At 39.9% G+C, this 17,801-nt stretch overlaps 1 protein-coding gene across 5 annotated transcripts in view; it reads left to right on the plus strand.

The window, feature by feature from the left end:
* LOC130294527 (dual specificity tyrosine-phosphorylation-regulated kinase 1B-like) overlaps positions 1-14,505 on the plus strand; it is a 113,947-nt gene extending 99,442 nt beyond the window's left edge. For all 5 annotated transcript variants that reach the window (XM_056544457.1, XM_056544456.1, XM_056544458.1 and 2 more), the window contains 7 exons: positions 399-546; positions 1,081-1,367; positions 3,059-3,205; positions 3,803-3,943; positions 4,337-4,640; positions 10,109-10,212; positions 12,475-14,505. In XM_056544457.1, coding sequence (XP_056400432.1) covers positions 399-546; positions 1,081-1,367; positions 3,059-3,205; positions 3,803-3,943; positions 4,337-4,640; positions 10,109-10,212; positions 12,475-12,987 — 1,644 coding nt within the window. In that variant the 3' untranslated portion in view covers positions 12,988-14,505. The remainder of the gene's footprint in view (positions 1-398; positions 547-1,080; positions 1,368-3,058; positions 3,206-3,802; positions 3,944-4,336; positions 4,641-10,108; positions 10,213-12,474) is intronic.
* The last annotated feature ends 3,296 nt before the right edge of the window (positions 14,506-17,801 follow it).

A 17,801-nucleotide genomic window follows, 5' to 3' on the forward strand; every position in this document is an offset into this window, starting at 1 on the left:
GATACGTTTGTAAATTAAAGCTACAACCAGATAATCATCAAGAGATTGATGAAGAGCAGTATTGTGTTTTCAAAATTCTGTTTAGTAGCTGTTACATAAATGAAACTGTGATGTATATGATTATATAAGTTTACTGGTACAACTTCTAAACTTGGAGATTTAGCAAAACCTGTCCAGAGGAAAAGTTGCTGAGTTGCCCATAGCAACCATTCAGATCGCTTCTTACGTTTTTCAGAAGCATTTTAAAAAATCATAAGCGATCTGATTGGTTTCTATGGGCAACTCAGCAACTTTTCCTCTGGACAGGTTTTGAAAAATCTCCCCATCTTTTTTTTTTTATTTTTTCCCCTCCAGATTTACAATTTTATAGTATGTTTATACCCTGCTGTCTTTTTCAGGTGGTGAAGGCATATGATCACCATGATCAAGAATGGGTAGCCATTAAAATCATAAAAAATAAGAAGGCTTTTTTAAACCAGGCCCAGATAGAGCTGCGACTACTTGAGCTTATGAACAAACATGACACCGAAATGAAGTATTACATAGGTAAGTGTTGAATAAATATTTGATTTCTCGGAAATAAAGTTACATTTTTGGGTGTGTGTATCCATACTTACATAGATTGTGTTCTCTGTTGTTATGATTTTTACATAAACTTTCCTTGACCACATTTATTTATGCAGTATTTTTGCTATTGTTTTGGCTTCTTCCATTGGATTTTTAATTCTTTTCATAAAATACGTAACAAGCATAAAATCACAATTTTTTTTTGGGTGGGTAGGATTGGCCACGGGTCCTCTTTAATAATGGGCTAATGAAAATCTGAAGCCTTGAGGCCAGTGTTTTATTTGCTTGGGAGGGCTTTATGTATTTTACCCTTTTTCTTAGAAAATTAGAATGCATCTCCATGTATAGTTACATGCAACACCTTACTTGTTCAATAGAAAAATGTAAATTACCACTTTTCCTAAAACTTGCATATATTCCATTGTGTGTGCGAATTTCTAATACAGCTATACAATGTTGACTATGTTCTGTGTTGTAAAAAGTAGTCACAATTGTGTTCTTTTCCTTTTGTAGTGCATTTAAAACGGCACTTTATGTTTCGGAACCATCTTTGTCTGGTGTTCGAGCTACTGTCTTACAACTTATACGACCTTTTAAGAAATACAAACTTCCGTGGCGTTTCTCTAAACCTGACCCGAAAGTTTGCTCAGCAACTCTGCACCGCTTTGCTCTTCTTGGCCACTCCTGAGCTCAGTATCATTCATTGCGACCTGAAACCCGAGAATATTCTTCTATGTAACCCAAAACGCAGTGCCATCAAAATCGTGGACTTTGGCAGCTCCTGTCAGCTTGGACAAAGGGTAGGTCTCATCTAGGGAAGTCTCTTGCTGGTAAACTTTAAAACTTCTCACGTAGTGGGACTGCTTGATACCTCGTAGATAGTTGGTCAGAATGGCATCTTATGGATTTCAGGATGGAACCTTTCATGAAAATTGCTCAAAGGATTAATTTTCTAACCTGATTATTGGCTTTTGGTGAAATGGGCATGAAGCCAGCGTACAAAGGGTTCAGAATCATTGTATTTATGATTGTATATATCAGTGGTCTCCAACCTGCGGACCTCCAGATGTTGCAAAACTACAACTCCCAGCATGCCCGGACAGCCAACGGCTGTCCGGGCATGCTGGGAGTTGTAGTTTTGCAACATCTGGAGGTCCGCAGGTTGGAGACCACTGGCATATATGATGAATCCAGTCACACTAGGCACCTGCTTAGGTTGCCCTGTGAAAGACCAGTATTGCTCACAGTATGGCCTTGTCCACACTTGAGTATTGCGACATAGATTCCACGTGAATTTTGATGCAGATTTTGCACCGAAATACTCATTTTTTAAATCGGCCTCGGATTTTTATGAGTGTTTTGACTCTTTGCTGCTAAGAGCTGCAGACAATGCTGGAAAGCTGTGAAGCTATAAATACAAACAGTACTTTTCCTGGAGCTGATGGTGGTTGCCATAGTTGTAGAATCACCTTTTTATTTATTTTTTACTGCCTGGCACTTTATCTCACCTGCCCAGACCCTTCTTGATTTGCATACAAAGGCCTGTATGTCAGTCAAGGGGCTGGGAGGCGAGGGCAAGCAAGAAAGTAAGCCATGCTGTGGCACTTGGCCAGCTCGACTCCCCCTTTTCTCTATCGGCTCCATTGGGAGACACAGACCATGGGTGTATGCTGCTGTCACTAGGAGGCTTGACACTATGGCAACAAGAAAAGTCTGCTCCTCCCAGCAGGGTATACCCGCCCACAGGCGCCTGAGGTAACCAGTTTTAGCTTAATGTCTTAAGGAGGTGGACATGGTCTGGAGTTCTCCCCAGACCAGGTCTCATATTTTTTATTTTCCTAGGATTAGGAGACGTTAGTTTTTTTATTCCTTTTTCTTTCCTGTTTTCAGGTGGGGACTCAGGAACCGCGGCTCACGGTTTCCCCATTGCTATTGAGGGGGCACAGACATCGCGTTTATGTACTGTTAACCCCCTCTCCCTGGCTGAGAAATAGGCAGTTTTATAGGTTTGACAACCACCATCAGCTCCAGGAAGGGAAGACTTTGCTTTTATAAACTAAAAGCATCAAACTGACATAAAAACCACGTTGGAATTTACTAGAACTGTTCGATTCTAGGATAGTGAAAGACTACAAATGTGCCAGATTTATAACAATGGCTTTGGCTGGCTGATAAATTTGGTTAATCTATAGGCTGTCTAGGATAAGTTTGCTCTGTTGCATTTTCGATCACACCAGGGAAAGGTAAGGCACTATAATTTTGGTGCATGGCACAAAATTTTAGGCCAATTCCCTGGTAGTATATGTGTTTTGTTAAGCAAGAAAGTATTTGTTTTTTGTGGGCAAACACAGCATAATGTGTGTCAATTGCTTTGCACAACAGTTTTGGAGCATGTGGCATAGTAAATGTGTTAATGTATCCTGTAAGTGTTTGAAAAACAAGAGAAAATAAATCGAACTCACTAGTAACCACAGTTATTATTATTTTAAAGATCTACCAGTATATTCAGAGCCGCTTCTATCGGTCACCTGAGGTGTTACTGGGGATGCCGTACGACCTGGCAATAGACATGTGGTCTTTAGGGTGTATTTTGGTGGAAATGCACACAGGAGAACCTTTATTCAGCGGATCCAATGAGGTAAGAAATTGTGATATTTCTGTGTTTTACTTATGAGGGGTTGTAAATATGCAGTCTACAGTATTACCATGTTGTTTTGTGCTCCTGACTATTCTTTATTTTGTCTTTATGTGTTTGTTTGTAGATATGTATGTGTATATGTGTGGGTTTACTTTGAATTTTAAAGGGCTATTTTGTAGTGAATGAATACATTGTATGTACTGTTCATCTGTATGAATGGATGAATCAGCCTTTAAAAGTAATCCTCAATTTTAGTGCTTTTTTCTAGAGATGAGCGAACTTACAGTAAATTGATTTGTCACGAACTTCTCGGCTCGGCAGTTGATGACTTTTCCTGCATAAATTAGTTCAGCTTTCAGGTGCTCCCGTGGTCTGGAAAAGGTGTATACAGTCCTAGGAGACTCTTTCCTAGGACTGTATCCACCTTTTCCAGCCCACCGGAGCACCTGAAAGCTGAACTAATTTATGCAGGAAAATCCATCAACTGCCGAGCCGAGAAGTGCGTGACGAATCGAATTTACTGTAAGTTCGCTCATCTCAATTTTTTCCCATTTGTGAAGTTAATACACTAATAAAATTATTTTTTACATAAAAAAGGTGGACCAGATGAACAAAATAGTAGAAGTGCTGGGAACTCCCCCAAACCACATGTTGGATCAGGCCCCAAAAGCACGAAAATACTTTGACAAACTTCCTGAGGGAACGTGGACTGTAAAGAAAAATAAAGATATCAAGAAGGTAAATCTATGTGATTCTGCAAGATGATGAAAGTATTTGATTTTCTTTGATCACATGAGCAGTTGATGACTAGGTTATGACTGAGAGCTATCTGGCCATTAAGGGTGCGTTCCCACACGGCGTATTTTGCTGCATACTTGCTGTGTATTTGCTGCTGCGTATTTTCCTACCCATTGACTTCAACAGGGAAAATAAAATACGCAGCAGCAAATACGCCGTGTGGGAACGTACCCTAAAGCAATATTAATTTCAGGATATATAAAAATATAATTTTATGTATTTATTTTTTCTTTTCATTTGAAGTGGATAGAAAATAACATTTTTTTTTTTTTTTTTTTTTTTTTGTTCCATTGTATATATAATGTGTAATCTGTTGTTTGTACTGTGTTTTAGGACTACAAAGTGCCAGGAACTCGTAGGCTCCATGAAGTTCTGGGTGTAGAAACCGGTGGTCCTGGTGGACGCAGAGCAGGAGAACAGGGACATTCGCCATCCGATTATCTCAAATTTAAAGATTTAATTTTACGGATGTTGGATTATGACCCTAAAACTAGGATTACCCCTTTTTATGCGCTCCAGCACAATTTCTTCAAGAAAACGACAGATGAAGGGACAAATACAAGTAACAGTAACTCTACAAGCCCTGCAATGGATCATAGTCACTCAACCAGTACAACTAGTTCTGTGTCCAGCTCAGGTGAGGTATTGCATATGCAGCCTATGGTAATATTGGATGCCGTGCTGGGGATAATGCATGGTAAAAAAAATACATTACAAAAGGAAAAGCAGTGCAACACTCATTTGGCGTTCTCAAACTGAAATGGAAGATCTAAATGAAATCTAATGTCTTAAAGACTTGTTGGAAGACCTTAATCCAACCCTGTTAACTTGGGTCTGCATGATCCTAAAAAAAGCCTCTGGCAGCAGGACAAAGTATGTGCTGTCAGGGCTTATATAGACTGACACTGACAGCAGTGGTTACAAGAGTACGGAGTTCTAGCATTGTCACCCCCCTTATTGATGTGTGGCTACTTTTAGGTTGTGGCTTAAAAATTTGCTTAGTTATAGAGAAATAATACTAGATTCAGTTAAACCTCTTTAAGAAGACCACCCAAAACTGAACTCAATAAGTCGTCTGTGGGTGGTGGTCTTCTCAGAGAAAATGGGCACTATGCATTCTGTATAAGTGGACTGAAAATCTGTTACAGAAAATCTAGTGTGGATAAGGGGTGGTCTTCCAGAGAGGTTTTACTGTAATTGTTAATTAGTATGTGTGGACCCAGCGAGTAATTGGAATTGTAAACTGTAGAGATGAGCGAACTTACAGTAAATTCGATTCGTCGCGAACTTCTCGGCTCGACAGTTGATGACTTATCCTGCGTAAATTAGTTCAGCCTTCAGGTGCTCCGGTGGGCTGGAAAAGGTGGATACAGTCCTAGGAAAGAGTCTCCTAGGACTGTATCCACCTTTTTCCAGCCCACGGGAGCACCTGAAAGCTTAACTAATTTATGCAGGAAAAGTCATCAACTGCCGAGCCGAGAAGTTCGTGACGAATCGAATTTACTGTAAGTTCGCTCGTCTCTAGTAAACTGTTCCTTCTGGGCAGAACCCATTTCCAAAGTTGAGTGGAATGCATATGTAACATAACTATTTAGGGCTTCAACCTGCGGACCTCCAGATGTTGCAAAACTACAACTCCCAGCATGCCCGGACAGCCGTTGGCTGTCCGGGCATGCTGGGAGTTGTAGTTTTGCAACATCTGGAGGTCCGCAGGTTGGAGACCACTGATCTAGGGGCTGCAGCAGTGACCGAAATATTCCTTATTCTAAAAAATTAGTAAAACTTAAAGGGGTACTCCGGTGAAACTTTTTTTTTTTAAATCAACTGGTGCCAGAAAGTTTAAACAGATTTGTAAATTACTTCTATTAAAAAAATCTTAATCCTTCCTGTACTTATTAGCTGCTGAATACTACAGCGGAAATTATTTTCTTTTTGAAACACAGAGCTCTCTGCTGACATCTCGAGCACAGTGCTCTCTGCTGACATCTCGAGCACAGTGCTCTCTGCTGACACCTCTGTCCATTTTAGGAACTGTCCAGAACAGCATATGTTTGCTATGGGGATTTCCTTTTACTCTGGACACTTCCTAAAATGGACAGAGGTGTCAGCAGAGAGCACTGTGCTCGTGATGTCAGCAGAGAGCTCTGTGTTTCAAAAAGAAAAGAATTTGCGCTGTAGTATTCAGCAGCTAATAAGTACAGGAAGGATTAAGATTTTTTTTAATAGAAGTAATTTACAAATCTGTTTAACTTTCTGGCACAAGTTGATTTAAAAAAAATAATACATAAAGGTTTTTCACTGGAGTACCCCTTTAACAAATTTGTATCCTACCATGAAACCTCTCCTGTAGCATGTTCTCCTGGTCACAAGAAAATAAAAAATACTGAAAACTATAGAGGAGATTTATGAAAACCTGTCTAGAGGAAAAGTTGCCCAGTTGCCCATAGCAACCAATCAGATCACTTCTTGAATTTTTTAAAAGGCCTCTAAAAAATGAAAGAAGCGATCTGATTGGTTGCTATGGGCAACTAAGCATCTTTTCCTCTGGACGGGTTTTGATAAATCTCCCCCTATATGTTGCTGTGTAGTAGTCAGGGCTTCCTTTCTCCCAGTTGCTATGAGGCTAATAGATGGCTGCGGAGTGAGACTACTATGACCAGGGTAAAAAAATCTGAGCTCACAGCCACCCATATTTGTTTATTTTGATGTATATGATCAATGTATTTAATTATATTTCTAAAGAAATTGCACGCAAATTTGAACTCAAAATTTCTGTAATCAGTTTAATTTCTGGATTGTATAGACCAGTTAGTTGATGGAGAAACACTGATTTAGACCTTATGAGACCATCTTGTTTTAGTGGTATTCTACTTTATATGGGACAGAAATGCTGCAGAGTTTACCTGAACGTTTGTGCAGGTAAAATCTGTAGCAGTCAGACAGGTGATACTTTACAGATACCATTCACATACTGTGTCCATGTTCTACGGCTGCAGAACCTGTTGGTGGATTTGTGGAGGATTTTCACTGCAGCTTTTACCACTTTCAGTGTGGGTGAAATTTGCAGAGAATCCACAGCTGACTTTTCAGTGGTGCAAAAACATGTTTTCTGACAACTACATATTCTAGAATTCTGAGTTAAAGTTGTTACCCCCTATTCTCAGGATAGGGGGTTAACTATCTGATTTTCGGTCGCGGATCTATCCACCGGGGCCCTTCTGCCATCTTGTTAGAATGGAGCCAGGGGTTGTGATTTAAAGGGGTATTTTTTAACCAACTGGTGCCATAAAGTTAAACAGATTTGTAAATTACTTCTATTTAAAAATCTTAATCCTTCGAGTACTTATCAGCTGCTGTATGTTCCGCGGGAAGTTCTTTTCTTATTAAATTTCCTTTCTGTCTGACCACAGTGCTCTCTGCTGACACCTCTGTCCATGTCAGGAACTGTCCAGAGTAGGAGCAAATTCCCAAAGCAAACCTATCCAGTCCTGGACATTTCCCAAAATGGACAGAGGTGTCGGCAGAGAGCACTGTGGATCAGACTGGAAAGGAAATTCAAAAATAAAAGAATTTCCTCTGTATACAGCAGCTGATAAGTACTGGAAGGATTAAGATTTTTAAATAGAAGTCCTTTACAAATCTGTATAACTTTCTTGCACGGGATGATTTAAAAAAAAAATTAAAAAAAAAAAAATTCCACTGGAGTACCCCTTTAAGTTGTCCAATCATTTCCATGCTGTGTCTCTGGGTGCGCTGCAAGGAAGTTTAAAACTTGCTGCTTGCTTTGATAGGTTGCAGATGACCGCTTCAGCTATGGGATCAGCTTTTTTATTTATTTATTTATTTTTTTTTTTTTTGTGGTGGGGACCTTTCTAACAAAATATGTATTGTAGTACACGGACTACCACTTTGACTATTTTATTACACTTAACTTAAAAGTTTTTTTTTTTTGTATTATTTACAAAGAATATATATTCTGTCCTATCACTATCTTGATTGGAAGCTTCATATAAAATGGAAATTTCTAGCTGTATGGAAATACAGCTGATGAAAGGTCATACACATACTAATTATTATTATTATTATTATTATTATTATTTTATTTCCCATTGCTTATCTAGTACCAATGCATAGGAAGCCATTTGCCTTATTTGCATGGGATTGAAGATGACCAATGTATAAGAAGGAATCCCACACATACCAGGGAAAAACATACAAATGCTAGGCGGGTGCTGCCTTTGGTCATATTGAAAACCAGGACCTAAGTGCTGCAGGGTTACAATGCTAACCAGCTAGGTGCAAACACTAAGGGGAGATTTTTGAAGCAGTCTAAAAAAGACCGTTGCCCATAGCAACCGATGGCAGTGCAGCTTTGAAGGAAAAAAACTTTTTTATATATATATATATACCAACTGGCTCCAGAAAGTTAAACAGATTTGTAAATTACTTCTATAAAAAAAATCTTAATCCTTTCAGTACTTATGAGCTTCTGAAGTTGAGGTTGTTCTTTTCTGTCTAAGTGCTCTCTGATGACACGTGTCTCTGGAACCGCCCAGTTTTGAAGCAAATCCCCATAGCAAACCTCTTCTAAACTGGGCGGTTCCCGAGACACGTGTCATCAGAGAGCACTTAGACAGAAAAGAACAACCTTAACTTCAGAAGCTCATAAGTACTGAAAGGATTAAGATTTTTTTTTTTAAATAGAAGTAATTTACAAATCTGATTAACTTTCTGGAGCCAGTTGATATATAAAAAAAAGTTTTTTTTCTGGAATACCCCTTTAATTTTTAAATTGTTTAAGAGCTTCATAAATCTCCCTCTAAGCCAGTGTTTCCCAACCAGTGTGCCTCCAGCTGTTGCAAAACTACAACTCCCATCATGCCCGTACAGCCAAAGGCTGTCCGGGCATACTGGGAGTTGTAGTTTTGCAACAGCTGGAGGCACACTGGTTGGGAAATACTGCTCTAAGTATCTCATAGCAGCTATAGAAACTGAGATCCAAAATAATAGCTGCTCATTGGTTTTCATCAAAACTTGTGCAGGGGAAAAGTTGATCAGTTGCCCCAAGCAACCAATCAGACCCCTTCTTTCATTTTTAAAAAGGCTTCTAAAAAAATAAAAGAAGCGATCTGATTGCTTTGTCTCTTTATCAACAGTCTACGGACCACCACTGCCCTTGCATTCACCATTCCAACGTGTCTCGGGAAACGCCCAGTTTAGAAGCAAATCCCTGTAGCAAACCTCTTCTAAACTGGGCGGTTCCCGAGACACGTGTCCTCAGAGAGCACTTAGACAGAAAAGAATAACCTCAACTTCAGAAGCTCATAAGTACTGAAAGGATTAAGATTTTTTAATAGAAGTAATTTACAAATCTGTTTAACTTTCTGGAGCCAGTTGATATACTAAAAAAAAAAAAAAGTTTTTTTTCCTGGAATACCCCTTTAAGTGTCGAATGTTAACCATAATTTTAAAGAGGTTTCTTAAAGGGGTACTCCGCCCCTAGACATCTTATCCCCTATCCAAAGGATAGGGGATAAGATGTCAGATCGCCAGGGTCCCACTGCTGCGGCACCCCGCTATCATTACTGCGCAGAGCGAGATTGCTCTGCACGTAATGACGGGCAATACAGGGGCCGGAGCATCGTTACGTCACGGCTCCACCCCTCGTGACATCACGGCCCAACCTTAGTCAATACAAGTCTATGGGAGGGTGCGTGGCGGTCGTCACGCCCCCTGCCATAGACTTGCATTAAGGGGACGGGCCGTGATGTCATGAGGGGCGGAGCCGTGATGTCATGCTGCTCCGGCCCCTGTATCGCCCGTTATTACGCACAGAGCGAACTCTCTCTGCGCAGTAATGATGGCGGGGTGCCGCAGCGGCGATCCCCGGGGTCCCCAGCAGCGGGACCACTGCGATCTAACATCTTATCCCCTATCCAGATGCCAGGGGCGGAGTACCCCTTTAAGGGCATATAGGAATAGGTTATCACAGGACATACACTCTCTCCTAGGAGCCTTTAGCTGCCATTAGAATCTTATCTGACTACACTGTGTTGCATGTCACGTGTTGTACTCTCTACTAATACATGTTCTGTTTAACTGCAGGAGGATCAAGTGGCTCTTCTAATGATAACCGCAATTACCGGTACAGCAACAGATACTATAACAGCGCTGTTGCTCACACAGATTATGAGATGCAGAGTCCACAGGTAAGTTTTTTTGTTTGTTTGTTTTATTGCTAATTTCTAGAAGTTGTGGATGAGTTTTACATTTTTAGGGGAGAGAATTTGTTTTGAAGGGGTAATCCAACATTATAAAATGGGATGTGCTATCTTCCTTCCCACGGATCAACTGTTTGAAAGGGATGTGTGCTCCTATGTGCTCCTATGTGCTCTGCAGCCTCTTCAGTGTTCCCTATAGCAGCAGTGCAAGGTACTACAGCTTTATTCCATTGAAGTGAATGGAGCAATGCAGCAACAACTTGCACCACAAGGACAATGTAGGAACAATTTCTCGTAAGTGTTGGGGGAGACCGCGGTGCTTGCTTAGACCCCTGACAATTTAATTTAGTTTTTTTCCCTCCTTACCTTTAAAAAAACCATAACTCTTTCACCTAAAAATCCATATGATGGCTTATTTTTTGTGCCACCAATTCTACTTTGTAATGGCATCAGCCATTTTACCCTAAAATCTACACCGAAACAAAAAAAAAATCATTGTGCGACAAAATTTAAGAAAAAACGGCATTTTATAAATTTTTGGGGCTTCAGTTTCTACGCAGTAAATTTTTCGGTAAAAATGACACCTTCCCTTTATTCTGTAGGTCCCTACGATTAAAATGACCCCCTACTTATATAGGTTGGATTTTGTCGCACTTTTGTAAAAATTCATAACTACATGCAGGTAAATGTATACGTTTAAAATTGTCATCTTCTGACCCCCTATAACTTTTTTTATTTTTCTGTCTATGGGACGGTATGAGGAGTTATTTTTTTTTTTGCACCATGGTCTGAAGTTTTTAGCGGTACCATTTTTGTATTTATCGGACTTATTGATCGCTTTTTATTCATTTTTTCATGATATAAAGAGTGACCATAAATACGCTATTTTGGACTTTGGAATTTTTTTTGCGCGTACGCTATTGACCGTGTGGTTTATATAACGATATATTTTTATAATTCGGACATTTCAGCATGCGGCGATACCACATATTTTTATTTACACTGTTTTTTTTTTGTTTTGTTTTTTTAAATGGGAAAAGGGAGGTGATTCTTACTTTTTATTAGGGAAGGTGTTAAATGATCTTTATTAACTTTTTTTTTCTAATGTTATAGCTCCCATAAGGGAGTAGAACACTGCACACACTGATCTTTTACATTTTGAGCATTGTTATCCCATAGGATAACATTGCTCAATGATTCTGCCACTGGACTGCTCATGCCTGGATCTCAGGCACTGAGCAGTCATTCGGCGATCGGACATCAGGAGGCAGGTAAGGGACCCTCCTTGTGTCCTACAGCTGTTCAGGATGCTGTGATTTAACCCCGGCAATCCCGAACAGTCCCCTGAGCTAACCGGCACTTATTAACTTTCACTTTAGACGCGGCAATCAACTTTGAACGCCGTGTCTAAAGGGTTAATAGCGCGTGGCACTATTAGTCACTGGTCCCGGTTGTTACCAGGTGCCGGGCCCGACCCGCTATGACGCAGGACTATGCCGTGGCCCCGCGTTATAGAATGGGAGCCGACCCATGACGTACATGTATGTCATGGGTTGGGAAGGGGTTAAAAGCCTATGTGGAGGATAGGCAATGAGTTTTATAAGGTTGGATAACCCCTTTTACATATATTATGCTATAATGTGGACTACTACTTAACTGGAGACTCAAGTGAGATATAAAGGCTTTATCAATACTGGCAGCCTTCCTTCCTGCAATATAAGTTCTATATAGAGTCTTAGCTCATGAATACCTACCTACCTACCTACCTTCATAGGCGCTTCAGAGTCCGATGTGCATCTTATAGACAGTTTAAAGTGTTGAGGAAGGGTTTTATGATTAATGTGTGTACAAGACTTTTCCTACTGGGAGTTGAGCGTTTGCACAGACATCTCTGTATACACAAGGATGGATTCTCCATTAGTTATATATGGAAGATTGATGGTGTCTCTGTATTGTACATGTCATCGTAGTAGGTGGGGGCTTTGGCTCATCGATGTGTAATATCACCAATCATAGGTAGAAATGGATTGTTCCTGTCCAGATTGTGTACAGTGCCATGTAAAATTGCTATTTTGTGGCAGCGTTTTTGGGGGTTGTTTGTAAGCAGCTATCAGACTGTAGTGGGTGCATTGGGGGAAATCTTGTTTGGTTTACTTCTATGTGTGACTAATTACAGGTGAAATGTCACGCTCCTGTAGGTGGCTTTGTTTCCCAATTTCCAATGTGCATTTTTTTATTCTCTTTTCACAGACTCATTCTCAGCAACAGATAAGACTGTGGGCCGGCGCAGATGTTCCAATCACAAACAGCGATTCCTACCCTCAGATCTTACCTCACAAGCCTACTCCCAGTCAGCCGCAACATTTTCATGGAAACGAACCACATCACCCTCACCCACTGTATCATCACGTTAACCGGCCACACTACCATCGGCAGCTCATCACCTCCTCTTCTCCGCAAATCCCAGAGTCTATGGAGCTCAGCTTGGGACACAGACACCCCCAGTCTTCCTCTTCATTGCACCCACACCACCCTAGCTTAGACTGCACTCCGTTTGGCTCCTCAAACTTACACTTAGGGGTTTCTGCTTTTCGGACTAGAACAGTCAGTGGGCATAACGATACTGGCGTGCCTCTGAATTATCCCTACTCTAGCAACACATCCAGCATGGTTGGACCACCTCATATCCGAAACAGGACGGAAACTGAAGAGAGTGCGATGTTAGGCGTTTGTGTCCCTCAGAGTACAGCAGCAAGCTCTTGATGATTCTTTCATGTAAAATTAAAGCCATAACAATAATAGAAAAAAATACTGAATTCGGAGGAGGGCTGACAGGCTGCAGGGTGGGGTTGTGGAAAAGGGTGAGCTGGCTTTTATCACAACCATCAAACAAAAAAAAATGTCAAGGTGTAGCTGTTAATGTGAATTGTTTATTTATTAAAAAAAAATCACTACGAGAGGAGTGTGAAGTGTGTGTTGACCCATGAGAAGCAGTTTTAAACAGACTTCAATTGGACTGCTCTTTTTTTTATTTTATTTTATTTTTTATTGCTTTTTTTGACACACTGGTAGAAGTTAACCTGTGCAAAGACTTCAAGACATTTCCAATGCTTCCATTTCTATCATAAGTTCCTCTTCGGAAGAAGCAGGAGAATCCAGACTTACTTTGCACGTCAGTGAACTCGTTTACAGGCCAAACGTCACTCTGCAGAACACTGTCTGTGCCAGTTGCCCTACGCTGCCATTTTAACCATTCATACAGATTTCCTGTGTTGCCCCCCTCCCCACTTTATACCAACCTTTGCTAGGGTGCAGATTTATGCACTTCACTGGAATAACCTTGGCTGCTAACTCCACTCTCTCAACTGGAATTGCTGCTAAAACTCTTTAACAGTTTTGCTTTTTAAAAACCTAAAGGTTCCCCATGTCTTTTATTTATGACTTCGTACTCAGTCGGTTTTAGCTGTTTCAGGAAAGATTTTTAGGAGCCATTTTTTTATTTTATTATTATTTTTTTTAATGCTTGTGCATTAATACAGAAATTCAGTGTCTCGTTTTTTTCCTACCATCACCTTTTTTTTTTCTTTCTCGTCATCTTTCAGTTTAAATTGACAACTTTTTTGTTTGCACACTGAATTCTAGATTTAACACTACAATTAATATATATTTTTTTTATTTGCATTTTCCCTCCCCCTTTTTTCTCATATTATCTCGGCCTCTTAAGTTCAGTGTGACCAGTAATGGCACATCTTCATGGGTTATTGTAAGACGCTAAGCCCTTGCTTCAGTATTAAAACTTTTACAGCGCTATGTGCTGTAACAGTAGGGTTTTTATTTTATTTTCATTTATTTTTATTTTTTTCTATTTTTTATTTTTTTTTCGAAGCTTTCAAAAATGTAAAGACTAACCTGTCCTTTTTTCATATCTCTGTGGATAGTAACGTACTGTTTTAATTTTTTTATTTTAATTTTTTTCCTTTTTTTATTTATTGTACCAAAGATGGTATTGAGGCATCACTTTAAAAAAAAAAAAATATCAGACATGTAAAATGATTGTCTTTTTAAATGTTTCCTTTTTCTGTTCTTGCGTGTTTAATTGGGCTTAAAATTCTGAATCATGTGTAGTTGCTGTTGGACTCCAAGGCCTTTCACATTCATGTTTGTTTCAAGTATTGTGGGTGATTTGGAGGATCCTAAAAATAAAGTAATAGACAGCTACAGAAGATCGAGAGGGTTGGTGTCGATTGTGTCTTTGGAAAAAAAAAAAAAACACAAGAAAAATCATGACTTGGAACCTATAAAAACATCAAGAGCGTCACATTAGCCCTGCTGTAATATATCTTCTCATTGCTTTGGTGAATAAAATGGAACTAGACACAAATGTTGATGTAGATGAGTCTACTTTGCTGCCAGTGATGCTTTTAGCATAATACGCCCAAAACATTGATGGTAGCAAAGCAATGGGGTGCATCTATAAGAGTCAAGATCACAACATTACCAAACCTGTGTATGTCAAGTTGCCTGCTGCCCATACCTTTTTCTATACTAGTTTTGTTTTTTGTTGTTTTTTTTTCAGGTTTTTATTTTATTTTTTATATATCAGAATTTATTCTTGTTAAAGGGGTACTCCACTGCTCAGCGTTTGGAACAAGCTGTTCCGAACGCTGGAACCGGGAGCGTGTGACGTCATAGCCACGCCCCCTCATAACATAATGTCCTGCCCTCTCAATGCAAGTCTATGGGAGGGGGCGTGACGACCCCTCCCATAGACTTGCATTGAGGGGGCGGGTTGTGTGCATTTAAAGAGTACCCCTTTAAATGCACACTTTTTATGCTAGTAATTTTTTTAACATAAAGCCTCTAAATGAAAAGTCATTGCACAACCTGTGGCTTTCCAGCTGTTGATAAATAAAGGCGGTCAGGACATGCTGGAAGTTGTAATTTTGCAACTAGTTTGGACCCCTACGAGGCCAGTTTTGCAACCAGCTGTTAATGGATAGGAGCGTAAAGGCTGTCAGGGAATGCTGGGATTTGTAGTTTTGCTTAAGAGCCACAGGTTTGAGATCACCGATGCAGCACATTAGGGTATAGTTTGGCTCGAAGTATTTAATTTCTCACTTTTTTTATTTATTTTTTATTTTTTTTGGACCAGCATAGAGAGTTAATAGTGAAGTAATATATAGATATATACATTTCCCAATACTGCAGGGTGTTCACTATTGTCGGTGGATGTACACTTAACCCATCTAAGGACCTTTCTCTTTCTCTGCTCTGTAACTTACATCTTTTATTTTTTTATTTTTTTTTAACCTGTTTCCAAAAAGTTACAAAAATTGCTATATGGAAAGTAATGAAATCTTGCCAGAACGTACCAGACTATTGGTGGCTTCCTTAGACCCATATATATAATTTTTTTTTTTTTTATATAAATATCTATTTACTAACCTATTATGTGGATTGAGTCTCTACTGTTAAAGAACAGAGCAGGTTTGTGCTGCACAAGAGATCAATTAATGAGGCTTTACTTTGGGCTTCTGCACATTGGTGTGTGTGAAAATAAATAAAAATTAGAAATGATGGACGTTTGGGTAACGGGGTTTGGGGATGAGGTTTTTGTTTTTTGTGTTTATTGTACAAATCTCGCAGCTGGAAGCTTCGACCTTGTGTCATGAGCGACAATGGAGAATAATAAAGCTGTTTAATGGTAAGTGTGTGGCAAGAATATATACCCTATCTATGAGATTATTTTGCAGTATAGAGAAGTCTGCTGTTCATCTCCATGCACACACTATTATGTGGACACAAGGGTCTGTCTAGGATTGTGCTTGAGGGATGCTGATCAGATGTGTACATATTGTATGTTTATCCGTAAATTTAAGGATGATAAAGGTATCTTTTCTATTGAAAATTGTTTTGTACTTTTATTTTTTTTAAACTTTATGCATCCAATGGTTTTCAGTTTTGTGAATGGTATAGGTTTTACTTTGTAAAGAAAAGCTGTTCGCCATCCTATCACTTGTGGGAAGAACAGCTACTACCTCCATTGGGTGACTAGGACAAGAATGAAGACTAGGTAAGGTAAGCCCATCACAAGGTTTATAGATCTGTATGTCATTGTGTTAGGATAATCCTTGCTTCCCAGCCCTCATCAGTGTCGTCAGATTTCCTTAAAGGGGTACTCCAGTGGAAAACTTTTTTTTCTTTTCTATAAAAAAAATCTTACCGTATATACTCGAGTATAAGCCGACCCGAATATAAGCCGAGGCCCCTAATTTCACCCCAAAAACCCAGGAAAAGTTATTGACTCAACTATAAGCCTAGGGTGGGAAATACATCATCCCCCCCCCCCCCCCCATGTCATCATCCAGAGATTTGGTTGGGCCATGTTGTTTGAGTACGTGCTAAATATTGGCTAAAGTGTCAGCAGAGATCCCAAAGTGGAGGGCTGGGGAGCAAGAATTGTCATAGTTTAAAGCTCCGACTCCTTTTAAAGCCTACATTTATTTCTAGCTATACATCTGGTTCAGTCTGATTTTGAGCTTCTCCATGTTTCCAGGGTCCCATTATGGAATCTCCGCCCGGAGATATTCCTAGCGGAGATTCCGTCTGCTGTGGGCGCTGAATAAATCAGTCGGTGCTAGGACTGCGATCTCCATAGACGGCAATGCATTTATAAGCAGGTTCCACAGAAATAATTAACTTGGTGGACTCTGGAATTTAAATTTTCCACTGTGGAAATCCTGCAGTGTGATCTCCAAATACAATGGGAGGCTGCCGCCCTTGGAGTTCTCAATTAGAAAATTCTGGGTTCTGCTTAATCATTGGAGCAGAACTAAATAAAAATAAAGATACCAGTGGAACGAGCACTGATTAGAAACTTGGTAATTTATCTTTCTCCAACAATCCTCTCCTTTCCTGCCTTCATGAACTGATCGCTTGTCGGTAGTTTAATCCAGACAAATAGGAGACAAATGATCCGCCTCAGCCCTTCTTTACACTTCTGTGCGAAAAGATGGATTAAATGCACGTGTCTCACTGGGGTTTCTTTTTTTAAAAAAATGTTTTTTCTTCACCCGTATATTTTTTTTTTTTAAGAATTAAAGTGGTATTCTGGACATGGAGGGTTGTTTGATATGTTGGGCAGAAAAAGGTATAGAAGTACAGTATACTTACCCAGATCCATTCCCTGGCAATGCTGTTTTCCTGAGCGTCCAGTCCCTGCTGATTTCCTCTTCGTCCTGGTTCCTGTGACATCATTTTGTGGACAGGAATTGCCCACTGAGCCAATCGCTATGCTTGCATGACCCAAGTACCAGGGGGCAGGCACTTGGGAGAACAACAGCACCATAGGGATCGCCCTGAGTAACCCTTCAAAATGCCCCCCCCTCCCCTCCCCTCCCCATATCCAAAAAAACTCCTTGAACTTTTTCTGCTGAAATACAGATGTTACCAAATAGAACAAATACAGGCACAATGCCAAAATGCAATACATGTTTTTAAATTCAACCCTTTGGCTTCTATGGGCTATAAAATAGCATCAATGCGAATTCCTAGAATCAGGGGGGGGAAGATTTAGC

This window comes from Hyla sarda, chromosome 10 (genome assembly GCF_029499605.1).
Source record: "Hyla sarda isolate aHylSar1 chromosome 10, aHylSar1.hap1, whole genome shotgun sequence".
Classification (NCBI taxonomy): domain Eukaryota; kingdom Metazoa; phylum Chordata; class Amphibia; order Anura; family Hylidae; genus Hyla; species Hyla sarda.